Here is a 27641-nt window from a genome sequence, read left to right on the forward strand (position 1 = left end):
AAAAAAAAAAAAAAACCAACAAAAAACCCCACACCCTTGCCAACCATCGTTCTCAAGCAGAAATGAAAGACTAGGAAAAGAACGATCAGAAGACAAGAGCGCAATACCTCAGGTGCGTGTGGCTTTACGACTTACAAACTTAGCATTAGAATTTTTCGCCTTTGCAGCCTGGTGAGGTAGGTACTCATATACTCATTTTACAGATAAGGAAGCTGGGGCTCGGAGGAGTATCTGCTTCCTGCCAAGGCCCCCAGGTAGAAAGTGACAGATCTTCTGGCCCTCCGTGAAGTGGGTACCCAAGCATCTTGCCCAAGACGAGACAAACGTAAGATATTAATAAAAATTCACTTTTAAAATTCTATATACTCACTGCTCTATTTTTAAACTATATTTCTCTTAAATTGTGCCATGCTAATTAGCTCTACTATTTCCAGACAGTAATTTGTTATTGCGTGTTACTTTCCTAGTTTAGACTCCACTACTAAATCCTAATTTAGACATTCCTTCTAATAACATCAACAGAAGTCTGTGCCTTCTAATGTGTCCTGCTACTCACTGCTATACATTTGAGAGTCTAAATGTGTTATGTTCATTCTATTACCTGATGGGACTCTACTCTCAGGGAATTCTGGTTTAGCGCTTCATTTTTAAGAAATTCCTTGCATATATGTATATATATATATACACATACATGGGATCCTTACTCTGATGACTGTTCTGCGCCTTTGATAAACTCCCTTTGGTTACTTCACTGTTCACCTAAGGTCTATGCTAGAATAACCCCTTTAAAAGATAAGGGACAGTTATAAATTGCTCTCTAAACATGGTGCTGGCTGTCTCCATGCATATTTACTGTTTTCTCTTTGTACTTAAGTGGGCGAAAGCTGTGTCCTAACCTGGAGGCATTCAGTATTTTACTAAGCACCTGCTCTGTGCCAAATTACTTGGGAGTTGCCAATCACCTGAATATAAAAGACCCTCCACATACTGGGAAAACTGTAACATATGTAGGGGTGAGAGACACAGTTTAATCTCTGGGGACAGAAAAACAATTAAATTGACAATCACAAAACATATTTTTTGGTGCTGGGAATGTAGCTTGATGAAGGCAAAGTTGTCACTCACGGAGTTCCCGTCGTGGCGTGGTTAATGAATCTGACTAGGAACTATGAGGTTGCAGGTTTGATCCCTGGCCTTGCTCAGTGGGTTAAGGATCCGGCGTTGCCATGAACTGTGCTGTAGGTTGCAGACGCAGCTCAGATCTCACGTTGCTGTCGCTCTGGCATAGGCTGGTGGCTATAGCTCTGATTCGACCCTTAGCCTGGGAACCTCCATATGCCACAGGAGCGGACCTAGAAAAGGCAAAAAAAAAAAAGTTGTCACTCACATCCCTATTCACTCCTCTGTCCAGGCACACTTGTCTTTCACCTTCCTGCCATCTCCCAATTCCTGTGCCAGGTTGACCAGGCCGATAGCATGAAACTGTCTCAAAAAGCAGTTCTAGTTCTGCTTCCACAAGATTATTTGTGATTTTGTCCTCATGCTCAGTTCCCAGTGATGGCTGTATCCCTGACAACTTTGCCTTCATTGACCTAAGCTGAAAGCTATGCATAGATGAAAATTTGCAGTTGAAAATCTGACAACATTACTTCCTCTTCAGTCTAATCCCCTTTTGCTCCTATCCCCAAATATACAAGACGATGCTCAGGAAAGCTCGCTGTGTGAACTATTCAAATACACAAAAGTAAGGTGTCCACATTACTAGAAACACATCTTTTTTTGCTTTAGCACGTGGCCCCCAGCCAGCCTGGGTGAGCGCCCTACGCCTCTCCAGCCCTGGCTGAGCCGCTGGGAACCTTACCCGCGTCTCCATGGAGACGCGTCACAAAGCAGCGGCGCAGCACCCAGTCCAGCTGGTGGAAGGGTCCCCACTGCAGCCTCTTCCAGCAAGAATGGCAGAGCCTGGGCTCGAGGCTCCGTGCCCTCAAAATGGCCACAAGATCCGGCCAAGTAAGACGGCGGAGCCGGCGGGGGCGGGGGCGGGGTCTCTCCTGGAGCTGGGGGGGCCCAGAGGGAAGGCTGCCTGGGGCTTCAAGCGTTTGTGCCTTTGTCATGGGTGGGCCTCAATTTAAGGAGAGACTGGGAGTCAGGGAGAATGAAAGGGTGTTCATGACCTTGCCCCTTTCCAGCTCTCCATTCTTTCTGCCAAACCCCTCCCAAAATGCTCAGGTGTTTGAACACCCCCACAAAATGTCCAGGAGGGGACAGGAAACGGGAGCAGTAGTGCTTTCAGGAGAACAAGGCCAAAGGCAAAGAAGGGACAGAGGTGGGGGGTTTCTGAGGAGAGTAGACTCAGTGGGGTCCCACCAGATTCTGGCCAGGCTCTGGCAGGGGCAGAATGCAGAGAAGTGCCCCTCCCCCAAGTGGATCTGCTTAGCGGCCCCCATGTGACCTGCGGCAGAGCCTGAGAGCTATGGCATTCAGCTGTCACTGCTAACCTTCGCTAATTTTTCCTTCAAAGTGATTTTGTATCAAACCCTGGCAGTGCTTTTAATCTGAATTGTGCAATGCAAATGAAGCGGGTTTACTAAGTCAGCTTTTTGTGTCAGTAGAGGGAGAGCCACTCTAGCTGTGATGCTAGTGGCATGATTACTGTGTAGTCAGCTCCATCCTGGCCTTTCTCATGGCAATAATAACGCACTGCAGCCCTCTAGCTGGGAAGTTGTGGTTCCCTGGCGGCTACAGAGCAGTGGGGGCTGTTCAACTGCAAATTCTCTAGAAGTGTAGTCCCAAGAGAATGAATGGAATGGGTACTCTTCTCCCATTCGCCCCTTTGTAAATTAAGAAGAGCGAATGAAAATCCTCAATACAAAAATCCTTATGACACCAAGTTTCTCTTCAGTGTCAAGGTGAAGAGGAGAGGCGGGGAGGGAGAGGCTTCTCCCCAGGCCCCCCTCTTTACTCGCCTTCAATCTCCTTCTCCTTTCTAGAAGCCCTGTCTCAGTTTCTTTCACTCTCTGCTCTCCCCACTCTTGTCTGGAGATGTTGAGATCCTCTACTCTTTATCCTTTTTGGTTTATATCCTCGAAGTCAGTGGCCATCTCCTGCCACGGGGCTTCAAGGCTACATAAAGGTGCCAGTCAATGCGTCACTAGTCTTTAACTCAGATGCTCCTAAATCTGAGACCAGAATATCCATCTGTCTGCATTTGGAAGTCACAGGATATCTTCAAACTCCGTATATGCATAATTGCACTCCTTGGTCTCCTAGACTTTAGAAACTGTGCAAGGAGGGTCCCAGCTGCTCAGAGGAGAAGGAAGGGCAGCTTCGCTGACACCCCAGTTTGACCACCAAATCTCACTGATTCTACCTCCAAGCTCCTCCTCCTCTGGTGGGGGTGGCGGCTGCCCCTTCTCATCCCAGCCTCGTCTCCAGTAGCCACGCTGCTGCTCCATCCTCCGCCGCTGGAAGGGTCACCCTCCAAAAGGGAGGCCTAATGGGTCACTGCCCAGCTTTGGTCTCAAAATAGGACGAGGTTGGCGATGACGACCATGAGCTAATAGCTATCGAACTCGTGCTATCGACTAGGCTCTTAAGTGCTGTCTTCATTCCAAGGGCTGTCGTAAATTACCACAAACTGGTGGCTGAAAAAACAGCAGAAATTTATTTTCTCACGTGGTGGAGGCCAGAAGCCCAAAATCAAGGGATTGGCACGGCTGCACTCCTGAGGACGGTTCTCAGGGAGACTCCTTCCTGCGTCTTCCGGCTCCTGGGGGCTGTTGGCATCCTGGACCTGCAGCCCCATCACTCCAGTCTCGGCCTCCGTGCTCACATGGCCTTCACGTCTGTGGCTGATCTCTCTCTGCCGCTCTCCTATGAGGATGTTGAAATTGCATTTAGGGCCCAGCTGGTAATCCAGGATGTTCCTCTCTCAGATCCTTCCCTGCATCTTACAAAGAGTGGTTGGGCCTAGGCTGGTGTTGCCTGCTTAGGAAAAAGAAGGTCTCTGTGCAGAGGATCCCTCCTGATCCTTCTAAGAGTCGAGCTTAGAGTTTCGGATCATGTTAAGTGACGGCTGCTTTTAAAAGCCACACCACCTCACGGTTTCTCCCCACCTACTTGTCCCTACTTGAAATTCTCTTAACAAAGAACACTGAATTCAGCGATCGGAAGAGAATGCTTAATGTCTACAGAGATTCCCTCTAAAGCAGGTGCATCAAAGGATGATGTCATTTCTAGCATAATGGAATCTGAGCATAGACACCACACAGCCGTCTGGGAGCAGAGGGACAGAGTGTGACAGGCAGAGGCTAAGGCTTAAGTTAGACTGGGCAAGAAGCCTCCAGGCGGAGGTGAAGCTCAACCAGGGCGAAGGCAGCAGGTGCATAGTTATAGATGCACTAAATGGCAAAAACTAAATGCTTCTTCAGGGCTTTGTGTATAGGCGGTGACATCTAGACTTTAGGACAGTTTGGAAATTGAAGACACCTTTGAGAAAGGTGCTTTACAGCAACTGTACTTAGGATGCGTGACTAGGAACAGATCCAGGCCTTAAGGTGTCTGCACTGTGTGGGAATTGAGGTGCTGGACCCCAGCTAGCATCTTTTAAATATTGAAGGATCCTTTCCACGCAGGTGCTGGTGAAATGTAAGAAGCCACAGGTAACTGCACAGATATGAAGGAGAGAATGACTGAATTACATTTTAAAAGTAGATTTCCAAGTAATTTGGTGGTACTCGTTGACAGTGGGAGGCTGGGGCAGAGCCATTCTCCTGTTTGCCCAACAGTGACCTCTCCGGCCTCACCCTCCTGGGCCTATTTGCCCTTGTAGCTGGTCCCTCCCTGCCCCTGGAAACACGTTCTTCCTACGGCTGTCAGGACTCCAGGCCTCCTGGGCCTCCACTTACCTCACTGACTGCTCTGCTCAGCCTCTTCACCTGCTCCTCCTAGTCTCCCCAACCTTCTGACACTGGGAGGGTCTGGACTTTAGCCTTTGGACATCACCTCCTCTAATGGCACCCCCTCTCCTGCTGAACTCACCTACTGTCACAGCTTTAGGGAACGTCTATATCGAAGAATCCAGCACAGTCATCACAAAGAATGAATTAGCAGCCACACCAGGCAAGTCAGAGGGGTTTCCCATATAACACGTGAAGGACACGTGTAATGCGAGCCCTTTTTGTCCAAAAAAAAAAAAAAAGATAAGGACTAAAACCCAATATGTTAATATATTTATATACGTATATATCAATCTATATATGATTAGATCAGCACGTATAAAAGTCTGGAAAGAGGAGTTCCCGTCGTGGCTCAGTGGTTAACAAATCTGACTAGGAACCATGAGGTTGTGAGTTCGATCCCTGGCCTTGCTCAGTGGGTTAAGGATCCAGCATTGCCGTGAGCTGTGGTGTAGGTTGCAGACGCTGCTTGGATCCCGAGTTGCTGTGGCTCTGGCGTAGGCCAGCGGCTACAGCTCCGATTTGACCCCTAGTCTGGGAACCTCCATATGCCGCTGGAGTGGCCCTAGAAAAGGCAAAAAGACAAAAAAAGTCTGGAAAGAAAAAGGCACAGTTAGTTGCTAGCATGGGCTACCTGGGAGGAGGGGCGGGATGAGTGTGATGACAAGCCGAGACGGGAAGGAGCAAAAAAGGAGAGGTCTGGGAGAGAACCTGACGTGTAAAACGATGCCCCCCATGGTGTAAAATCAGTTCATGCCTTTACAGGTGTATCTAGTATGATGCATGAAAAGCCAGGCACTGAAACAGCCATGGTGAGTGTCTTAAGATGAGAGAGTTTCAAATGAACTATCTTCTTTACATTTTTCTGTATTGCTTGAATTCTTCAAAATAACATAATGTGAATTCTCCAGACAAACAATAGGTCTATTTTTTTATTTAGGGAGAAACTCAGATAGTCAAATTGAGCCTTCCCTCTTCCCTCATAGAGGTCACAAGTGGATCTTCCTTTAGACTAAATTACCGTCCAAAATGTTTGTCTCCGTGTTGCTAAAAATGCAACATGGATGGACCTAGAAATTATTATGCTAAGTGAAGTCAGCCATACAATGAGACACCAACATCAAATGCTTTCACTGACATGAAGAATCTGAAAAAAGGACAGACTGAACTTCTTTGCAGAACAGATGCTGACTCACAGACACTGAAAAACTTATGGTCTCCGGAGGAGACAGTTTGGGGGGTAGGGGGGATGTGCTTGGGTTATGGGATGGAAATCCTGTGAAATTGGATTGTGATGATCATTATACAACTACAGATGTGATAAATTCATTTGAGTAATAAAAATAAGGGAAAAAAATAAAATGCATAGAACTTCCCCCCCAAAAATGTTTGTCTCTTACAAAATTATTCTAATTATTAGAAACAACACTTGGTCAAAATATGCTGGTTGGCCACATGTCAAACTGTTTGTATTGTGTTCTAGCAGGTGGTATCAGTTGGGATTCTTACGCCACCACGATGAGGACCGCCTTCACACCCAAGATGGGAGAGGTGCCTGCTTTAATTCGGTACATCCCTATTTGAATCAGAGCAACAGACGTACTTCAGTTTGTTCCCCTGTCTTCAGTTATTCAGAATCCAAAACCCAAAGAGAGTCATCAGAGAAGGCTTCTAGAAAATGTACTCAGACAAGACCCACTGCACGGACAGGTCTCCTCCAGGCATCACAGAGGCTTTCCCCCTTCAAACAGCATCCCTGGAAAATTAAGAAAATTAACACATGGGTCCTTTGTAAAGCCACCGTGTATCATGCCAGTATATAGCTGATAGAATTGTGCTACCTAAACATGGAGCATGAACTGAGTCCACTACCTGGTATATAGTAGGCAGGCAGTGACAGCCGAATGAATGGATAAGTGAATAATTGTTAGCACTTCCACCCAATACTAGTCTTGGAAGCTAGAACAAGACCACAGTTCCCTTACTCTTACCTTCTCCCCTCCTCCTCTTGCTTCCTAAAGCCACGTTGGTTGGCTTGCAACTTCTCCTCCAATTTGACCTGAGCTGAGGGTGATGGGAATTTCTCTCCATCAGCTGCCTCTCTGAGCTCGTTGGTAGGTGAGATAGGGTGGGGCTGGGAAAGCCCTGCCATCTTTCATTGCACTGGGGGTAGGTGGGAAATCAGCATGCAGGACCTTCGACTGCTCCTGTTTACGCTGTAAATTGCTTCGAATAGAGGCCCTTTCCACCTTAAAAGTTCACCTTGTTGAGAAGGCAGAGTATTGGCAAGATCACGGTGGTGTTGGCAGGCAGAAATGGGCTCCAACCTCAGCCTCCGGCTCTAACCCTTATTCTCTGTGCCCTCTTAAGCGAGTAGCAAGCCATCCATGACTCGGTTAGACAGTTGGCAATTTATTTTGTCCTCTGAACTACCACCTTAGGCTGGAAGGATGATCCCGCCTGAGGTGGTTCTTGCGGATAAAATGAAAGCACCAGTCCGGTGACTAGTACGAAGAAGTCGCCCCCAGTTTTTTCATTCTTTTTTTCTCCAGCCTAATAAATGACAGACTTCCAAAAAGTGTAGGGCTGCGGGAATCCTGATTTCCGAGTTCCTGGCTATCCCGCTGAGTCATATTATGTCCCCTCACCAGGAGATTTAGCATCTGACAGTAACAATTACACCAGCTCCCCAGTCAAGGACAGTTGTCTGAAGAAGAAAAGTTTGGGTGAAAGCCACAACCAAATGGGTAGTTACAGAGTCTAGGTCAGTGATCTTCCAATTCGCATATTTTTTAAGCTCACAGAAAAGTTGTTACCATAAGTTAAAATGGTTGTAAAAGATAAGCCTTCCAACCCATCCCCAGTATCGACATTTTAAAACAAAAGCATCAAATCATTTCCTTAACAAGAACCAGTGGGTAATCTAACCACCTTAGCCAATGGGTACACTCTGATACTTTAAAAAATATATAGAAACAAGCTCTCCTTTAAGAGGCAATTATTTCATTCTCTTTCCTTCTTGACCTCTTACTCCCACTCTACTTCCTCCATAGATTTTACCCTGCTCTAATATGTTTTGTGTTTGAAAGCAACTTATTGATCACTCCATTATACCTCTTTGCAACTATTTCAGTATATTAATTGAAATTAATTTTTAAACATGTTATCTGACCCTAAGTATTGAGTTATCGCAATTATTTTTAGTACAGAATTGCTCAAAGCAATTTATACATAACAAATGTTAGTAATTACTAAACACCAAAAGTAAATTTTTTGGAATTGCATCTAAATGAGATAAACGGGGCTCTTTTGTTTTCAATTACCTTATGTCTCAGGACTCGAGCGTTATTATTTCTGGAATGAAACCGCATTCAGCATCAATTTTTCCTGCTGCTTTTTTTTTTTCCAATTTATAAACGCTATTGTTGAGAAACCTTGTTCACATAATTAAGTAGATGTGAATGAAAGGAGTTTTAGTGTTGCATTGTCGTTCAGTACTCTGAACTCTTTTTGAGTTATGTGCCAAAAATCACAAGACGATTTTTAGTGATTGATCGACTGACAGCTTGGTTGGGTGCTCCTTCAAGTTTACTGAAAGCAAATAATTAGATGATTTGTCATCCAGTTATTGAGTCATTCCATATCACATTTTCTGAGACGTATACCAAAAAGACACGTCTTCACAAATGACTGTTAAATTACATCTGTTACTCCTTCACTTGGAAGAAACTTGTTTAATACCATTTACTCAAAAAAGACTTGGAAAATAGGAATATTAATTTCAATAAATGTTTACCAATACAATCATCTTATTATACAAATGCTTTTGTCATTACATACTTTAAATATAGTTTTATCAAAATCTTTGAGCTAAAGATTTAACTCATACAGATTAGGCCATGTTTGCCTAGCTTGTCCAACCAACAAGTGAAATTAGGTTTACTTCCTGTCAAAATAAAATCTGACTACACTTCCAGTTCAAATAAATGTTAGTACATTAATACATGCCTTGACGAATATTATGAAAATTACTGATAAATTATGAAAAACATATTTTTGGGAAGATTATTAAAAGTTAGGGGAAGGGTAAAAAGATTCAGGTCTAATATGATTAATTATTCCAAGTAATAAAAATTATGCAATGAAATATGCAGCTAAAAATGTAAGTTATCTATGAAGTGAGGAGTATAATTTGAAAAAATGAGGTTCCTTATTTCAGTATGTTCTCATGTGTGTAGAACTCTGGTGCTTGACTTTGGGGAATCATTAAATAATACCATACATAAAAATCAGAAACAATTCCATTGGTTATTTTAGACACCAAATCAAACATTTACCATGCATTTAGTGAAAGAGAAAGTTATATATAGTCAAAAATAATAGTCTGACAAGTCAGCATATGCTTTGATGTATTGTTAAATAGTTTATATCATAAAATAAAAGGAGGACTGGCTGTATTGAAGTAAATATTTCATAATTTGTTTGGGTTAAAAATTAGATTTAAGAGTTCCTACTATGGCATAGTGGGTTAAAAATCCAACTGCAACAGCTCAGGTCACTGTGGAGGTGTGGGTTCCATTCCTGGCCCAGTACAGTGGGTTAAAGGATCCAGCATTGCTGCAGCTGTGGTTTAGATTCAGTCCCTGGCCCAGGAACTTCCATATACTGCGGGTGCGACAATTAAAAAAAAGATTTAAATACTTTATTGAATGATAAATATAGAAATCTGAAGAAAGATCACAAGATTTTTTAAGTACCATTTTTATCCAGTGAATCTTTAAAATTTTGATAGTCTTAGAGAGATGCCAGGTACATTGAAGAGTCAGCATTCAGCCTGTACTGCTTCATCTACAAAGAGATGCTCTTCTTTCCAGCTAAGGACATGTCCTAGGGACCTTTTAAAAGCTGGAAAAATGCTTTCCTTTAAATATGTGGGGGAAAGAGCCATGCTAAGCATCTATATTCTCTGCTCTCTTTAAAGAGGGATGAACGTTTCCTAACAGAGGAGGATTAACTCGTCGTTACTCTGCAGTATACCTCTGTTCAGAATATCCCCACACAGGCCAAGTGCTCTGCTTATAGCCCCGCCTTTCACTCCTGACCTAGAATCGCAAGCCCTAGGCAAGTGCATGGAATTGGGGCTACCAGGGCGTGCCCTGAATCACCGTAACAAAGTTTCCCTTCCTCAGGCACCCTTCTCACTGTGGGAGACTTCGGCCCCGGGGTGTAATGCACCTCTTAAGATCCTGTGGCGAAGTGGGAAAGGGCGAAAGGGATGAGGGAAGGAAAAGACCCACACAGATGTGCAGCTTTGTTCCCGGCAAACACACACGTTAGGAAAGCGTATTCTGACAAATGCAAATGTGAAAATCAGTTCTTTTAAAGCAGTTTGTACTTTGTTCCCTTTGGAAAATCTTCATGCACCTTTGATGACTTCAGTTTGATTGAGGGCCACTGTCTTACTTGAATCTGCACATCTGAACGACAAGTGAAAGAGTCCAGCATCCAGAAGTATCCCACATTCCAGATGTTTGGTTTCTTACAGACATAACCTGAATCTAACCTTGCTCCTCCCCCCTTTTTAAAAAAGGTCAATGTGAAATATTTAGACATACGCAAAAGAATATATAATAAATTTCAAGCTATTATCCAGCTACAGTAATCAACAACACATGGACATTTTTTAATGTACATCCTCTACCCAGCCTTCCCACTGGATAATGTTGAAGCAAATTCAACATTATATCGTGTCAATTCTAAATATGTTTTTATGTATCTCTGAAAGATAAGGACTCTTTAAAAATATATAACGATACCATTATCTCACCTAAAAAAGCAATTGCTTAATATCCAATTGCCAATCAGCAATCAAATTTCCTCCAATTGTCTCATTTTTATGTTTGTTTGTTTGTTTTCTCTTTTTTGGCTGCCAAGCGGCACGTGGAGTTCCTGGGCCGGGGATCGGATCCAATCCACAGTTGCAACCTAAGCCGCAGCTGTGGCAACACTGGTTCCTTAACCCACTGTGCCAGGCCAGGGATCAAACCTGTGTCCCAGTGCTTCCAAGATGCCACCTATCCCATTTCGTCACAGTGGGAACTCCAGTCTCATGTTTTTTTTAAAAAGTAAACAGTTGGTTAGAAATTGAATCCAGACAAGATCTATGCATTGCATTCTCTTACTTCATTTAATCTACAGGTTCTTCCACTTTTCTCCCAAGAATTTCTTTTTTGAAGAAACAGACCGTGGTTCTGGATTTTTCTGATTCCAACCCAATCTTGTCATTAAAAAATATCCTTTTTTTTTTCATGTATTCCCTATAGTGTGATATTCCAAAGATTTCATCTGATTCGGGTTGGATATTTTGACAACAATATTTATAGGTGGTGGTGTGCATGTGTATTCAGAGTGCCACGTGCTGATCACAGCCTAGATGCATTATTTCATTAGGGACTTGCAAACCAATGGTATCCCAATTCTTGTATTTCTTCCTTTTATTGACTGGAATATTTATTTTTCACCAAGTATGTGGTTACACTGAAGTACTGTTTATACAGAAGAGTACTCAGCTCTTTAAAAAATTAATTTAAAAAATTAATGAATTTCGAATGATTCCTTTAAACTTCGTATTTGGACTCCCCTACTTTTTTTTTTTTCTTTTTAGGGCTGCACTCACAGCATATGTAAGTTCCCAGGCTAGGGGTCTAATTGGAGCACAGCTGCCAGCCTACCCCATAGCCACAGTAACACCAGATCCGTGAGTCTGCGACTTACACCACAGCTCACGGCAACACCGGATCCCTGACCCACTAAGCAAAGCCAGGGATCAAACCCACATCCTCATGGATACTAATAGGATTCATTTCCACTGTGCCACAATGGGAACTCCATCCTCTATGTTAAGGACCATCCTAAGGTATAGGATTGTTTCTCTTTGGGAAAATCTGGAAATTAAATTATTTTCTGATATCAGGTCTTAAGCCAACCATGTGTACAATATATACTGTTGTGGGACTGGGTATTTAAAACCCTTATTCTAGTCTCCACTCGTTTCTTACAGTCAAAAAAGTACCAGAAGATTTGGATATGCATACTCACTTAGTGATCCCATTCCCAATCAGACACAGTACAACGATGAGTATGTTTGGAAAGCATATTCGAAAGAAGATTCAGTCAACACTAGGACTTCAAGAGGCGTCAAGAGGCAGAAATTTCACCCCAGTCAAGTAAGATAATAGCTGTATGCCCTTTGAATTGAAAATGGTGTTGGTCATCCTTAAGAGTGAGAGTTTGGATATATCCCAAAGAGCTTTCATCATCTACAGCTATGGTCCTTCTTAGACTATTTTTTCCCTCACCTTCTCAGGGCAATTTCCACTCAGTGTCTTGGAGAAAACCAGTTTACTTGGGCTTAGCAGTGACTGCAGGGCAAAGCCTTCAAGCAGTGAATGGTTATATGTTCTACCTTTTACTCATTCATTCAAGCACACAGTATTTATTGCCAGCCATTCTTGTACATTTCCTGCCATGTTTCCAAGAAGCCCTCCATCTCACGTGAATCTGTCATTCCTCCCTACAGTCTACCAAAACTGCCCGTTTAAGGGTCATCAGTGAAATCCATTCTGCTAAATCCAATGGCCAGATCTCTATCCTCATCTCTCCTGACCTGTCACCAGCATTTCACACAATGAGGAGTCCTTTCTCCTTTGCTTTCTCACTTGGCTTCTAGTACAACACATTGTCTTGGAATTTCTCCTTCAGAACTGCCCACTCCCTCTCAGTCTCTTTTGCTGCTTCTCCCACTTATCGTTGACCTCTTAATTGTTTAATCCTCAAGGCTCTTCTAGTTTCTAGCTTGGTGATCTCATCCAGTCGTATTTTATTTCAACTATAAGACATGACTTCCAAAATTTTCTTCAGCCTAGTTCACTCCCCTCAACTCAGATTTGTTTATTCAACAACCTTCTTAAGAGCTCCTGTTGGAAGTTTGCTCAAACATCACATTCCCACAATCTGAATGCCTGAGTGTCCTCTTAAGTCTAAACCATTCCGCATTTCAGTTCATGGCCACTCCATCCTTCCACCTGTTTGGAACTCAATCCCTGGAGTCATGCGTGGCCCATCTCTTTGTTTCACACCCCACATTCTATGCACCAGGAAACCTTATTTACCTACAAAATATATTCAAAATAGGACCGCTTCTTCTAGTCACATTTTCTTGTGTTCAACATGAAAAGCCAAAGAAATCACAATGTACCATGTTACAACTGGGTGAGCAGACAGCTCCCTGTATACCCTGCAACGTCAATGTGGCAGCTGGGTGTAAAGGACTCAGAAGAATACGTACACAAAAACACACATGTTCGGTCTTCCATGACATGAACCCACATGGGTTTTCTTGAAAATTGTGTTTGTCTTGATAGGACCTCTTTGTCTGGACACTACCTCAAGGTCCACCCACAGCATCAGTGAAGAGCTACTTCCCTTGGAAAATCGCTGCTTCAATGGACGAGGTTAGGAAGGCAATATCAGATCAGTTTACTTCCCAGACAAGAAGAGACTTTGTGGACAGAACGACAGGTAAACATTTATTTTTCTTCTTTCCCTGATAATGTGTTAGGTGTCAGAGCCTCAGTGGTGAGCAACACAGAAGCAGTCTGTTCCCTCAAGGAACTCACAGGAGAGACAGAGAGACATGGAAAAAGACGTCTTAGGAAACAGTAACTGACCTAGTTAGCACCTGGAAAAAGGTGCACACTGTGGGAAGCGCAGGGAGCTGTGGGCACACAGTAGGAGATCCAGTCTGATGTGGGGAGGGAGGTCAGGAAAGGCTTCCTGGATCCAAAGGACAAGGACAGATGAGCCAGGAGAAGATGACAGGGTCAAGGTACACATGCTGCTTTCGACTCTGAACTGCTTGTTTACTATTTTTTAATTATTTAAATTAAAATTACTTTTATTAACCTAATATGTGCCTATAGTTAAATCCAATCGTTGCCTAAAGGCTCACACTGAAGTAGCAGTTCCTTGACCCACCTCTCTCCACTCCCGGACCTACTCCCGCTGGCAATCAGTTTCCATCCTTTCAACCATTTTGTCTTATGTGAGGCTCCATATTTTAAAATAATATGCTTCAACTGCTATCTTCGATTCATCAATTTCAGATAGTATTATTTACTTCCTGTTATGGCAATTGAGGATTTAGCCCTCCTCTAATTCTTTCTCACTCTCCCTCCATCCATTCTCTCAATATAATTATATTCCAAATTTTGGGTTAATTCAATTGCTAGCGTTTACATTATGATTATGATGATATATTAGATTTATGTAAACATTTACTGCTGAGCCAGATGGTATTTTATGGCTACGTTTCCTTTCCATTTTCTTTTTTCCTTTTTTGTTTTTTTTTAACAAGAGTTAATAATTGACTTTAGTTTCCTGTATGCCTGGTGAGCACACTGAATCCCTTTTTTTCTGATCCAGGATCTCAGTGCACCACCTTCTGCTGTGCCTGGTGTCCCTGAACCCAGGGCTTCTTTGGTTCAGTTTTGCACCAGGTAATCTTCTGGCTTGGAAGGGGTAGTCATGTGACTGCATGAGGTTAAGATGGTGACCCAGGGAACTCAAACCACATTGTATCCAAGCTCTTTCCCAGACCCCTTGCTTTCAGCCCCAGGCCTCACAACCAGCCTTCCACTGTACCAGTTACCTCCAAGTTGGAGCCTGTTGGAGTTCTGTAGTGTGGATTAGCTCACTTTTTTGTTATCCCCGGCCCCAGACCCTTAGTTTCAGCTTCCTCTACTTTGATCATTCAGTTGCCGCATCTCCACATGGTTTTCATGTTCTAAAAAGGTATTAACCTCTCTAATCTGCTATTATTCTGGTCAAGTGTGGGGAGGGAGGAGTCATATATGCGTGGATACCATGCACTTGGAAAGCACTGCCAACCTCTCCACTTTTAATCGTCCAGTCTGCTCTCTGCTCCCATCTCATCATCGGAACTGCTCTTGTCAAGGTGCCCAACACCCCTAGGTGGATTTTTTTCCTAGCAGCATTCAATGCTGGGAGCCGCTTGCTCTTTCTGAAAACACACTTCCTTTGAGCTTCTGAGACACCACACACTCACGGTTTTCCCTACCTCTTTGTCTCCTTCCCTCTGGTCTTTTCCTCTTTGCCCTCTAACAGAGTTCCTTAGGGTTCCTGACTCCTTTACAGAGCGACTATCCACCGTCCTGAAGTCTTTCCTCCCCAAGCCCCTCCCTCATCAGGAGGGGTTTTGAGGGTTTGGGGACCAAGTAGAAGTCTCCTGAGGGTCCCAAGTCATCACCTTCTCCCTCCCCAGCACTGGCCTTCCTGCGTCACGGCCAGGATTCCTGCCCTTCCATCATTGTGTGGTGGCCAGAGGCTCTTCACGTGTCTAAATTGGGTCATATCACTCTGTCGCTTCCTTCCTCTGGCTTTCCTTGCACTTTGACTGACATCCACAGTGCAGGGCCTTCTCTGGAGTCATAAGGCCCCTAAAGGCTGGCCTGGCCCTTGCTTACCTCCTCACCTTCCCTTCTCGCTCCTCCCTCTCCTTCCCCAGGCTCCAGCTACAGGAGCCTTTAAAAGATTCCTTTACGATGCCAGCCTTTATCCCACCTTCAGTCAGTGCTCAGCTCATCTGCGCTGCCGAAAGCTCTTTCTGTGCTTTCACTTGTCACTCCCCAGCTTAAATGTCACCTTTCCTGTGAGAGCATATGTTTACTGATTGTTTTCTGTTGGTTTTTTGTTTTTTTTTTTAATTCCTTCCTCCACTATCCAGTAAGTGCCCCAAAGGCCCTTATTCAGCCAGGACCTTATGCAGTGTGTGTGTAGTCTAGTCCTGGTGGACAGGAGCTGCTCTGTCAATATTCGCTGAATGATAAAGGGTGTATGGAAAGCACACTCTCTAAAGCTAGATGGGTAGGTCAGAGGACCTCCACACTTGCAGAGAAACATCTGAAATGTCAGCATGCTGAAAAGGTGTCTTTGAGCTTCCCATCAGAGTTGTCCTTTCAACATGCACAAATTACCATTCCCAAGGTAACTGGATAAATACCCAAGACCTGTCAAGACTCCCTCCTAAATCTCTCTCCTCCATCTGCTCCTCTCCCTCCCCAGCCATGGCCTCCGTTCAGCCTCCCATGGCCTCTCCCTTGGATGACCTCTAATCCACCCCCATCTCCAGTTTTGTCTCCTCCAGCCCACTGCCCATATTAGAGCCGTAGTGAGTTCTCCACCTTTCAGCTTAAAGCCTTTCGGTGACCAGCCCCACTCCCCGCCGTGGTCCTCAGCATAAAATCTAATGCCTTAGGGTGAGATTGTACAGTCTGGCTGGCCCTTGCCCACCACTCCAGCATCCTCCCTCACCAGCCCCCACACACATAACGAGACCAGTTGCCTTCTACCTGCCAGCTCACCATGCCCCCTGCAGCTTCGTGCCCTCAGCATGCTGCCTCCTCCCCAAGGACGGCCTCTCCCTCCCTTTTTCAGCCTATGTCTGTCCCATAATTTTAGTCTAAGTGTAAGCTTCATTTCTCTCCCAGGAGTCTCCTCTGACTCACCAGGTTTGGGTCGGTGGCCTTTCCATGTTTTAGTAGATTCTGTCCTTTCTTCTTCTGCAGCATTTATCAACTAATACTGTGATCATCCTTTCCGTATCTGTTTCTCTGAGAGCTTCAGCCTTCAAAGCACAGGGCCATGTCTTTTCTTTGTATCCTCTTAATCTAATTAAGGCAAATGAGTGAGAAGCACTAAAAGGTGATTGTTTTCACATCCAGGCTTGGAGAACTTGAATTTGACGAATTAAAACATCAGATAAAGACAGCAGAGCTGGTTCTCACTTGGCTATGGATTATGTGCCCATGGTCCTAGTGGTTTTGAACAGTCCTTGCTATAGATTATGTAGAAAGGGTGGGACCTTTCTGCAGATGCCATATCTCATCTTAAAGGGCCAGTTTCTCCCTCTAGGCTATAACTGCTGTGGTATCACCTTTATCAAGTGGAAAAGAAACCAGTGGGAGCTGACCTCCCGTGGGGCAGAGGTGGTTCCTAGGAGGATGCCAGGTCTTGGAGGTGGGGTTAGCCTTGGGTCAGGTTTTCTTCTCTGTCCAGACTTCAGTACCACTATGGGGACTTCAGGTGTTGGTCAGGTCCTTTTGTATAAGGAACTTCTCTTAAAACTGCCATAGGAACTCATTAACATGAAACATTGCTGGAGTTCCCACTGTGGTACCATGGGTTAAGAATCTGAATGCAGCAGCTCAGATTGTTGCAGAGGCACAGGTTCAGTTCCCAGCCTGGGAACTTCCATATGCTGCAGGAATGGCCATTTAGAAAAAACATGAAAATTTAAAAAGATAATAAAACAATTTGTTGAGGAGTTAGCTTTGTGGCTTAGCAGTTAACAAACCCGACTAGGATCACGAGATTGCAGGTTCGATCCATAGCCTCGCTCAGTGGGTTAAGGATCTGGCATTGCCGTGAGCTGTGGTGTAGGTCGCAGATGCGGCTGGAATCCCGCTTTGCTGTGGCTCTGGCGTAGGCTGACCCCTAGCCTGGGAACCTCCATATGCCGCAGATGTGGCCCTAAAAAGAAAAAAAAGAAAAGAACTGAGTTGCTTTAAGCATAGCTCACATAGGTGGTCATTAGAGTATCATTCAGATTAATTGCTAATACATAGCAGTTATGTTCCTGTTTTTTCTTTTGTTCATGCATTAATTTAGTAAATAATGAGGTCCACTACGATGATATGTACTAAGGACCAGTGACGAATAAGGCTTAATCTTTATCTTCAGAGGAACTCAGAGTAAACCTAGAGCCTGACCTTTGTTTTTTCTGCATCTTCATCTCCAATTGCTCCACTTCTAAGCTGGTCCATCTGGGTCCACCTGGACCAGCCCCTCAAGACCCTTCACAGCCTGGTTCCTGACTTTCCTTCTTCACCTTTGGCTACTCCTCCCCGCCCTGCATGCCTCATGCTCCTGCCAACTAGACTACGTTTAAAGAACACATGTGCCTCTTTGCTTCAGTGTTGACCCACCATCAAAACACATCTTCTGCTGTGACTGCCTTTTTTTTTTATTTCTTTCTTTTTTCTTTTCTTTTTTTTTTTGTCTTTTTGTCTTTTCTAGGGCTGCATCCACGGCATATGGCGGTTCCCACGCTAGGGGTCCAATTGGAGGTATAGCTGCTGGCCTATGCCACAGCCACAGCAATGCCAGATCCAAGTCTCATCTGCAAACTACACCACAGCTCGTGGCAATGCCGGATCCTTAACCCATGGAGCAAGGCCAGGGATCGAACCCACAACCTCATGGTTCCTAGTTGGATTTGTTTCCACTGCACCACGATGGGAACTCTTGTGGGGGTTTTTTGTGTGTAAGTGTGACTGCCTTTTGACTTTTGTCTTCCTTCCCTGCCTCTAACAGAGCCCACTGCACCCTCTCTGGGCTTCTGCAGCACCTTCTCCAAAGCTCCGAGTCAGTGATTTTCAAGCATTTGGGAAGCTTGTTCACAGTACAAGTGCCTGGGTCCTTCATCTAGAAATTCTCAATGGCTGGGAGGAGGTTCAGCTGGTATATTTCAGAATAACTTTCCTAGGTCATTAACTCCATGTGAAAACCACAGTTCCTAAGAGTTCCTGGTGTGGTGCAGCAGCTTAAGGATCCAGTGTTGCTGCACCTGTGGCAGAGGTCACAGCTGCAGCTTGTATTCATGCCCTGGCACGGGAACTTCCATATGCTGTGGGTCTGGCCAAAAGAAAAAAGAAAAAAGAACAACAGTTCCAAGGTTATGGTTGCAAGATCTCACATAGCCTGTCTGTGGGTCCCATATCTGTCTTTCTAATCACACTAGTTTGAGGTTGTAAAGGTATGACAATATTTTAATTATCTCTAAGTTTGGCACAAAACGCAGACAGGAACCGAAACCACTTTCTCCTTAGTGGTGGCTCAGGGAGAAGGACAGGCATCTGCATGGAGTATTTCAACAGGAATTTGTTTATTGATGCAGCTCCTAGGAACAATACCTGACAGCTTTCCAAAATATCTTAAGCAACAGCCTGATGTTTGAGCCCTGGTGTTTTCCCCTCGCTATAACCTTGCCTTCTCCTCGGGTAGTTTATGAGGTCATTGCAGGGACCTCTGAGTACCCACGTCCCTCTTCCTGAGTCATCTAAATTAAGAGGCAGCACGGAGTGAAGCCCTTTCGCTCTGTGCTGGCCCAGACAGAGATCATTTTTTAAAAGATCAATATTAAAATGCTCTTGGGTGCCAATAGATGACATCACATATTGTTTGCTATGCAGCGTACATCTGAATTGATTTTGAAAAGACCTATTGAAAAATGACTTTGGAAGAAGAATCGAGGTCAGTGTCGGTAGTAATTAGCACTATGGTGACGCTGCTCATGACAGGCATGTTTTTAACATCTTTGTCCTGATTAAAGTTGGGGTTGTACAATATGCCTCTGAATCAACATTTCGTAGCAAGAATTAGGGGTGAACTCATTCTAAGTGAAATGACTTGTGACTCTGTCTTCAGTTAATCTAGTGGAGCCTGGTTTTAGCCAGTGTTTCAGAGCTATTCAATGATAGGTCTAATGGATATTTGCTAGCAGAGTTATTTCCAAAAATAAAAGTGCTGTCGTCTGCAAATGACAATGATGTTGCCTAACCTCCCATCAAACCTTCCATCTTTTCCTTTGAGTGGTTCTTTTCCAGACCATGGGGAGGATATGCACTGCCCCATCTAAGGTTGCCCGATCTAGCAAATAAAAATACAGGATGCCCAGTTACATTTGAATAATGACATGGAATAGGTGAAAAACGAGTACTTATACATGCTTACACTAGACAATTATTCATTGTTTATCTGAAATTCAAATTTAACTGGCATCTTATGTTTTCTATGGCAGCTATACTTGTCTCAAATCTCTCACTCTGCTCCCTCACCCCTGCCCGAGGGACTAGGCAGGACTCCTGGAATGAGGCTGGCTTTTTCTGTCCATGGAGCAGAAACAAAAGAACACTCCTAACTGATGTACAATATACTCATTAGAAACTACTTCTCATCTTTGAGCACATCCTTCCTGTGCCAGAAAAAGCAGAAAATTATTTCTTGGTTGAAATATTCATAAAAAAGTACATTGACCGTACCTCTAAATGCAAGAAGAATAGGTTTTAGTGTGGTAAAGTGGAAGCTACTGCCCGAAGCAAAAGAGAATGAAACCATGATGCCACTTAGACATAGCTTACAAGGAGTAATTATTGCCTTCCATTTGTACTCCCACCCCAGCTCAGAAGATTAAGCAACATTCTCAGATGTTTTCGGAATGGAAAAAATTACTTCCCCATCCTGCAGACACTGAATTTCGACGAAATTACCAAATTCCAGCTAAAATTCCTGAACTTCAGGATTTTAGTTTCAAATATGGATGCTATTCAAGCCTACCCATTGCGTCTAAGGGTCTAGGTAAGTACACCTATAGCTTTTAAAACAACGTCATAGACCATTACTGCTCCAAGATTCCTCAGCACATAGGACCCTGGTAGGTGACTCTGATGACAGTCATGGAGAATGCCAGTGACCCCTGCACCGAATCAATGCTGGAACTCTGTGGCCCCCAGGCTCCAACCCAGGGGGTGCAGAAGTCTTAGAACCAACTGCTTATGCCCTGAAATGAGTGTTTCCTCTGCCCGGGAGGGACAGTGGTTGGAATTGGGAGATATTTCCCCCTTATAAGATAAAAGGATGCATTTAGTTGCTATAAAACAATCCCAAGAAAAGTTAGGTGTAAATCAAATGAGACTTGTCAGTTATGCCCTGGAAATATATCCACGTGGCACAGCCTTCAGGCATCTTCAGATTTAGCCACCATTCTACTTGAATGTTCTTTTATGATCTCAATTCCTGTTGTTTCCAGCAGGAAAGTTTTTAAAAGTTCCCTGACCAAACCACCTCCAAGTTTCTGGTTAATAGGATAATTTGGTGTCAGCCTGAGATAATGGTTGTTCCTGCCACGACGTTGGGTTGGGATCATGTAGTATTTCAGACTAGTCGCCTTCCAGTACCATTAGAGATGCTACTTAAGCTCCAAGTTGGGTTCAGGGCTGTCAGAGGCCCGTCCCACAAACAAGGGCAGGACGTCTTTGCTCAGCGACATCTTCCTTTCCCCCCTTTCCTCGTGCCTCCAGTCCCTTCCGTGCTGCACAGCCTCATGAGGAACCAAGAGCGCACAAAGAAGCAGACCACATACCAGAGTGATTACGGGAGAGCCTGTCTGGATTTCTTAACAGTTTTGAACTCATTTACTCCCTCTCAAATCACAGAGTACCTTCAGAGAGTTTCCCACAAAGGTAAGATGAGCTCTTGAGTGTACTACTTAATCAATTACAGATCGTAATACATTGCTTTATGCCAAATAGAAATCATTCCAACTTTTAGCCACTGGAGTTATATATTCACTATATATATACATATACACACTCAAAAAACATCCCATAGTTTCGAGCAAACTTCAACCCATTGAAAATAAATTTTTCTTAAAAGAGGCCCCAAGGACTATACCCCCACATATCACAAAGGAAACGTCTAGCTTTTCATTCATGTCTGATTTTGCTTTGCTGTGGCTGAATTGCTCCAGGATGGTTTCTCTTTTTCTTACGATTAATTGATTTTTCCAATGGGTGTTTGTACTGTCTCACAGTTTGGGTTTATTTTCTGTAATCTTTATTTCCTGTTTGGTGGTACTTTTTGTGACAGGCTTTTGAGGGTGTGTGAGAATCTCTGCGTGTCTCATTCTCAAAGATAGATGTCATTCAGGATGGTGTTGGGTCACTCCACAGCACAGAGATTTATCCCAGTTCAGCGTCTAGAATCTACTTGGGAGCATCTCAGGCGCAGGTGGTCAGTGTGCACGTGTGTAAAATGTCCACTCAGAGAGCACAAGACTTGGACAAGAGGAAACTCAACTCTTCCCACTGCCTCCTCTCAGCACCCAGTGCTGGTGCTGTCGCCCACCTTATGGCTCCTCCTTTGTTAGCACCTGTCCTAAGGCAGGTGTATCTATTTATACAAAATCTATTCGTAGACCACTAGTATTTTCTGTACATTATAAAACATTCAAAATGCTAAAGGGGTGAAAAGACAATATAAATAGAGACCCTAATATTCCTTCCATCCCACTTTGTGCTCCATGCTCTGGGGGGCTCACCACTTACTTTAATGCCTGGCCATCAGCCTCAGCCCAGGAGGACCCCAGGTGCCCAGTAACCACCCCCAGCTCCCTGTCTCCCCTCCCGCTTTCTCTCTCCCCAGCCTCTGTCCCTTGCTGTCCCAAATCTGACCAGGTCGCTCCTCTGAAACCCTCGCTAAAACCCTTTTATACCGGGACCCCCTGCCCACACAAGCCTGAAATCCGACTGTAGGGGAACCTGAAAGGAGGGAGGGAGGGAATGTGCACGGGAGCTGAGAGAAAGGAGTATTTTCCACCCTCACAGACGCCGGGCTGATGGCCCGAAGGCCCTTAGGAGAGCTTGAATGTTGGATTTCAAGGAGGTTGACGCCGCGGACGTTTTGCCTCACTCTAAAGCACAAGGCTGTGGTTTCCACTGGGGACCTCGATCGGCTCAACAGACGCCTCTGGGCGGGTCTGACACTGGAGAAAGGAACCCAGAGGCCCCCTGAGGTCGGTGGCTCCGGTCCTTCACGAGGCAGAGCGGGCACTGTGCGCATGCTCCAGCCTGCGTCGTCCCTTTGCCCGGCTCGGACCGACGCGTACCCAACTGTCGCCTGCATTTTGTAAGGTGTTCTTTTCACCTTTAGGAGCCACATCTGACCCTATAGAGTATTTCTGCCTCGCCGAAGCAGATGCTCCCATCTGCCCAGGGACTCGCATTGCGGATGGAGCTGTGCGTTCTCCGCCTGCGTGGAACACCCTGGTGGCCGCTGGGCTTCCGCCCCTTGTCTGTGTGTCATTTGCAATCTGAGCCTCAGCGGTGCACCCACCAAGACCTCTTAGGGTGCTCTGGCAGCCACAGCTCACCTGGGATCTGCCCTCTCAAGATTCCTAGGGCAAGCTGCTCGCCTCATATCATTGTCCCTGACAGGTGCGACACGATCTGTTAGCTAGCGAGGACGCTTTAGGGCCAGACTGAGCTTTGGTTTCTTCCGAGCTCCCCTGCTTCGCTGGTTCCCTCAGGATGCCCTGGGCAGGTACCCAGCCGCTCTCACCCCAGAGCCTCACCATTTTATGCTGACTTGGGCGTAGGTGGGATCTGCTTCCTGCGGATTTTAGTTTCTCTTTCCCAGCTTCGGGTTGGAATCACCTGCTCATGGTGCCAGCAACGCTCCCGGCTGACAAGCAAATACGAGGGTCCTCTTGAATTCTCACGTGGGAAACCTTGTGTCACTTTCCAGTATCTGTAATACTTTTCAGCTGGTGAAAACCTCAGCGGAGTGCATTTGTGGGGAGGCTGAGTGAGGATGCAGGGGAATGAAAAGCTTGGCTGATACAGTCGGCTGAATTATTATCACCTCAGTTTACGTTATTTTACAGGGCTATTCCTCTTCCACGGTATGGGAGCCCAGAACAGGTACCTTTTGAAAGAGAGAGGGGAAGGACCAGCATAATGGCCTAAGTCCAGGTCTGGAAGGTGATAGGGCAAATGGGGGTAGAGGAAGCTCCAGGGAGTCACAAATAAAGCTGGAGAAGGACGAAGGAGTAGCTGAGAGTGAACACTTTGTCTCCAGGAACTCTGTGTGTGTGGCTGTTTAGAACTGAGTTTCTGTATTTGTCATTTGGGGAAAGTGAACTTGTTGTCTTTCCGTTCAAACTTTCAAAATGGTTTTATCTCCAAGTGAGTCACACCACCCAACAGCAGCCTCTCTGGGCTTATCATCCATCGCTCAAGACTCTCATCTCCACAGCTATTCCCCCTTGAAGGGTAAAATTATCAAATCTGGTTTTCCAGAAGTTTCAGCTACTACTCCATCTCTTCCTCCATTTAAAATTCCCAGTAGTATGGCTATCCACAGGGTATTTCTTCCTCGGGTATGATTCATTATTGTTAAGAAGATGTTTATTCAGTCCTTCAACAAATTTCATCGATTGAATACCTATAATGCTCACTTGGTACCAAGATAAATAAAACATCCTTCTTGTCAGGGAGCTCATTTTTGGGTGTGGGAGACAGACGCAGTTATAATGTCATAAGCTTGTAATAGAAGTAGTCTCTGGAGCAGTTCCCATTGTGGCTCAGTGATGGTGAACCCGACTAGTATCCATGAGGACGCAGGTTCGATCCCTGGCCTCGTTCAGTGGGTTAAGGAACCTGTGTGGCCATGAGCTGTGCTGTAGGTCACAGACAAGCCTCGGATCTGGCGTTGCTGTGGCTGTGGCATAGGCCAGCAGCTATAGCTCTGATTTGACCCCTAGTCTGGGTACTTCCATATTCCACACGTGTAGCCCTAAAAAGACGAACAAACAAATAAATTTTAAAAATAAAAAAAGTAGTCGTCTCTGGGTATGTTAGAAGCCCGTAGGGGTACTCTCAACCCTGTGCGTCCGCCAGGGATTCGGGAAGCCTGCTCAGAGGAGGCTCCTTTAAGAGCCAAGGCCAAATGGGCATGCTGAGGAGAAGCAGGGCCTTTCCTAAGTGGAGAAAACAGTGTCAACGAAAACATGGGGGCATGAATCTGCCTTTAAATGTGAAGAATATGAGTGACACTTGTATTACAACTGGTAACCTTTTTGAACAATTATTTAATTTGACATTAATTGACACAACCTCATCTTTTTTATTAATTCAGGATGAACCTGATTCATCTTATATGCTCGTCTTTGGTATCAGAAAAAAAAATTTTTTTGCTTATTTAAAATTAACTCTTTGGTATAAGATTTAAAAGAGACATTTTCGGAGTTCCCGTCATGGCGCAGTGGTTAACGAATCCGACTAGGAGCCATGAGGTTGCGGGTTCGGTCCCTGCCCTTGCTCAGTGGGTGAACGATCCGGCATTGCCGTGAGCTGTGGTGTAGGTTGCAGACGCGGCTCGGATCCCGCGTTGCTGTGGCTCTGGCGTAGGCCGGTGGCTATAGCTCCGATTCGACCCCTAGCCTGGGAACCTCCATATGCCGAGGGAACGGCCCAAAGAAATAGCAAAAAGACAAAAAAAAAAAAAAAAAAGAGAGAGAGAGAGAGAGAGAGAGAGAGACATTTTAGACTTGAAAAGAGCAAATTTGACAGTACATTGCTGGTGGGAGTATCAAATAGAACAATCACTTTGGAAATAGATGTGGCAATTTCTAGTAAAGTTAAACATATTCTACTACATGACCCCAAAATTCTTTTCTGAATATTTACCCAAGAGAAAAGAAAACATACTGGCCACAGGAAGACTTGTACAAGAATGTTTTTACCATTTTACTCTTTTTTTTTCCCCCTGAAACAGTGGCATGAAGAAGTTCCTAGGCCAGGGATCGAACCTGTGTCACAGCAGTGACCTGAGTCACAGCACTGGGCAACACTGGATCCATTAACCATTAGGCCACCAGGGAACTCCCATTTTATTCTTAATAGTCACAAACTGGATGCAACCCAAATCCCCATCAGCAGGAGAATGGATAAACAAACTGCAGTATATTCAGCAAAAAAAAAGAGAATGAATTATTGATGTATTCAACGAAATGTATAAACCTCAAAAACGTTATGCTAAGTGAAAGAAGCCAGACACAAAATAATACATTTTGTATGATTTCATTTATTTGGAAGTCTCCAACAGGCAGAAGTTCTCTATAATGAAGGAACTCAGAACAGAGGCTGTCCTGGGGTAGGGGGGATTGTGAAGGAGCGTGATAGGTCTTTGCGAGGCGGTGGAAATAATCTGTCGTTTTATGGGCATGGATTACACGTATGCAAGGGTCAACCCATCAACCTGTACATGCAAGATTCAATAAAGATTTCACTTTATGAAATGTTTACCTCATCTTAAAAATGCTGAGGTCAGGAAAGACCAGAAAGGTGGGCAAGGGGTTAAAACTTAAACGTGACATCCCAAAACCAAACAAATGCAAACATAATTGGCGAGTAAACCAACCAGGAGCACACCCCTCCCCCCAGTCCCTGGTCCTCAGCTGGCACTCATCACACTGGGCATGATAACGTGGATCGTGAACAGGATAACATGGTATCACTCACATTCTTCCTTTCTCTTAGCTTCGGCTGCACAGATAGCAACTGCTAGGAGTGCCAAGCTTTTACAGCTTCTCAATGTACAATTTAAAAATATGTCATTAAGATTAGGGAACCAGAGATGTTCAGAACAAGACAAGAGTCCTACAATTTCCAGAGGAGGAAATGGAGGCCAGGAAGTCGAAGGGCCTTCCTGTGGTCAGTTATCACGCAAAGATCATGAAGCCTACCAACCTTGGTGGGCAGAGAAACAACCCCGGCTTCCGTGAGACTTTTGGAGCAATAATCTCTATCGTTTTGTTTATCATTGGCATCACCCTGCAGTAAGTGCAAGGCCATGCTATTTATTGGATGTCTCTTATGGATCAAACACTGTCTAGGTGCTTTGCACATAGCATTCCTTATTCACTCCAACAACTGTGCTAGGTCAGCACCAATACCTGTATTTAAAGATGAGGAAATGAAAACAAATGACAAATACACCTGCCAGCCCAGAACTGGAACCTGAGTCTATTTCACTCCAAAATCCATGCTCTTTCTAGGAAGGCTTGCTGATCCCTGGAATATTGTTCACTCTTTTTAATCAATAATTACGCATTGTGCTCTTTAGCCATTAGACGTACTATCCTATGATTATTTTGGTCTCATTGAATTCATGTATAGAGTACTATTATTGGACCTTTGCCTCCTTCCTAGAATTTCTCTATTTAGCACTTAAGTAGTTAATTGGAAATTTTCATCCTGTTTTTCTTCATAATTTTCAGACAGACAGATTCTTGATCGCTTTATTTGCTCTCACTATGATGTTGACAAAGGGATGGATAAACAAGGAAAACAGTGCAAATGAAGAAAATCTGAAGATAACTGGCTTATTTTTCTCAATAATCAAGGAAAAATAAGATCCGGATTGTTCTAAAATTTCATCATGACTTTGTGTAATTTTGTTTTGTTTTCTTTTTAAACAATAGGATCGTTTAAGTCTGCAAATCATCCCCTCCCACCCCCAACATAACTTTAACTGTATCCAATAAGTTTTTTCCCCTTTTTATTTTGTTTTTTAGGGCCGCATCTGCAGCATATGGAAGTTCCCAGGCTGGGGGTCGACTCAGAACTGCAGCTGCCCATCTACACGACAGCCACAGCAACTTGGAAGCTGAGCGGTATCGGCAACCTACACCAAGTATAAGATTAATTTGTGTATTACATGAATATCAGAGGAAAAAGTGTATAGTTTATTGTATTTTTCAAGTCCCTGCTATCATTGCTTTAATTGTATATTTGAACTGTCAAATTCTGAGGCAATAATATTAAAAACATTCCACAATAAAAATGTTTTTATCAATGTCTCCTTATACTTCTGGGATTTTTGCTACATGTATTGGGCTGGTGTTTTCATCACTGAGGGCATGTTGTGGCTGCATCTTAAGCTTTCCACCTTCCTCTAAGAGGAGAGGGCTCCACACCCTGGGAG

The 27641-nt window shown here is 44.3% G+C and overlaps 1 protein-coding gene across 4 annotated transcripts; it reads left to right on the forward strand.

Moving 5' to 3' along the window:
* Nucleotides 1–27249, forward strand: TEX26 (testis expressed 26). Of its 4 annotated transcripts, none has more exons than XM_047756322.1 (8): nt 1–112; nt 204–325; nt 6442–6526; nt 12019–12184; nt 13382–13538; nt 20277–20453; nt 21176–21337; nt 26935–27249. In XM_047756322.1, the coding sequence occupies exons 3-8, from the start codon at nt 6477–6479 to the stop codon at nt 27015–27017; spliced, it is 795 nt and encodes a 264-aa protein (XP_047612278.1). In that variant the 5' UTR covers nt 1–112; nt 204–325; nt 6442–6476; the 3' UTR covers nt 27018–27249. The 4 variants fall into 4 exon arrangements, with proteins under 4 accessions (XP_047612278.1, XP_047612282.1, XP_047612279.1 ...); XM_047756326.1 differs by having other exon boundaries at nt 6445–6526; XM_047756323.1 differs by lacking the exon at nt 1–112 and having other exon boundaries at nt 129–325.
* The last annotated feature ends 392 nt before the right edge of the window (nt 27250–27641 follow it).

This window comes from Phacochoerus africanus, chromosome 13, assembly GCF_016906955.1.
Source record: "Phacochoerus africanus isolate WHEZ1 chromosome 13, ROS_Pafr_v1, whole genome shotgun sequence".
Classification (NCBI taxonomy): Eukaryota; Metazoa; Chordata; class Mammalia; order Artiodactyla; family Suidae; genus Phacochoerus; species Phacochoerus africanus.

What these genes read in the sequence shown, in the direction of transcription:
- TEX26 (XM_047756321.1), top strand. Translation starts at nt 1,872, where the DNA reads ATGGAGACGCGTCACAAAGCAGCGGCGCAGCACCCAGTCCAGCTGGTG. An exon ending in GAGGTGCCTGCTTTAATTCG is followed by an intron (nt 6,527 to 12,018) that starts GTACATCCCTAT and finishes CGTTTCTTACAG; the next exon opens with TCAAAAAAGTACCAGAAGAT. An exon ending in TCAGAGAGTTTCCCACAAAG is followed by an intron (nt 21,338 to 26,934) that starts GTAAGATGAGCT and finishes CATAATTTTCAG; the next exon opens with ACAGACAGATTCTTGATCGC.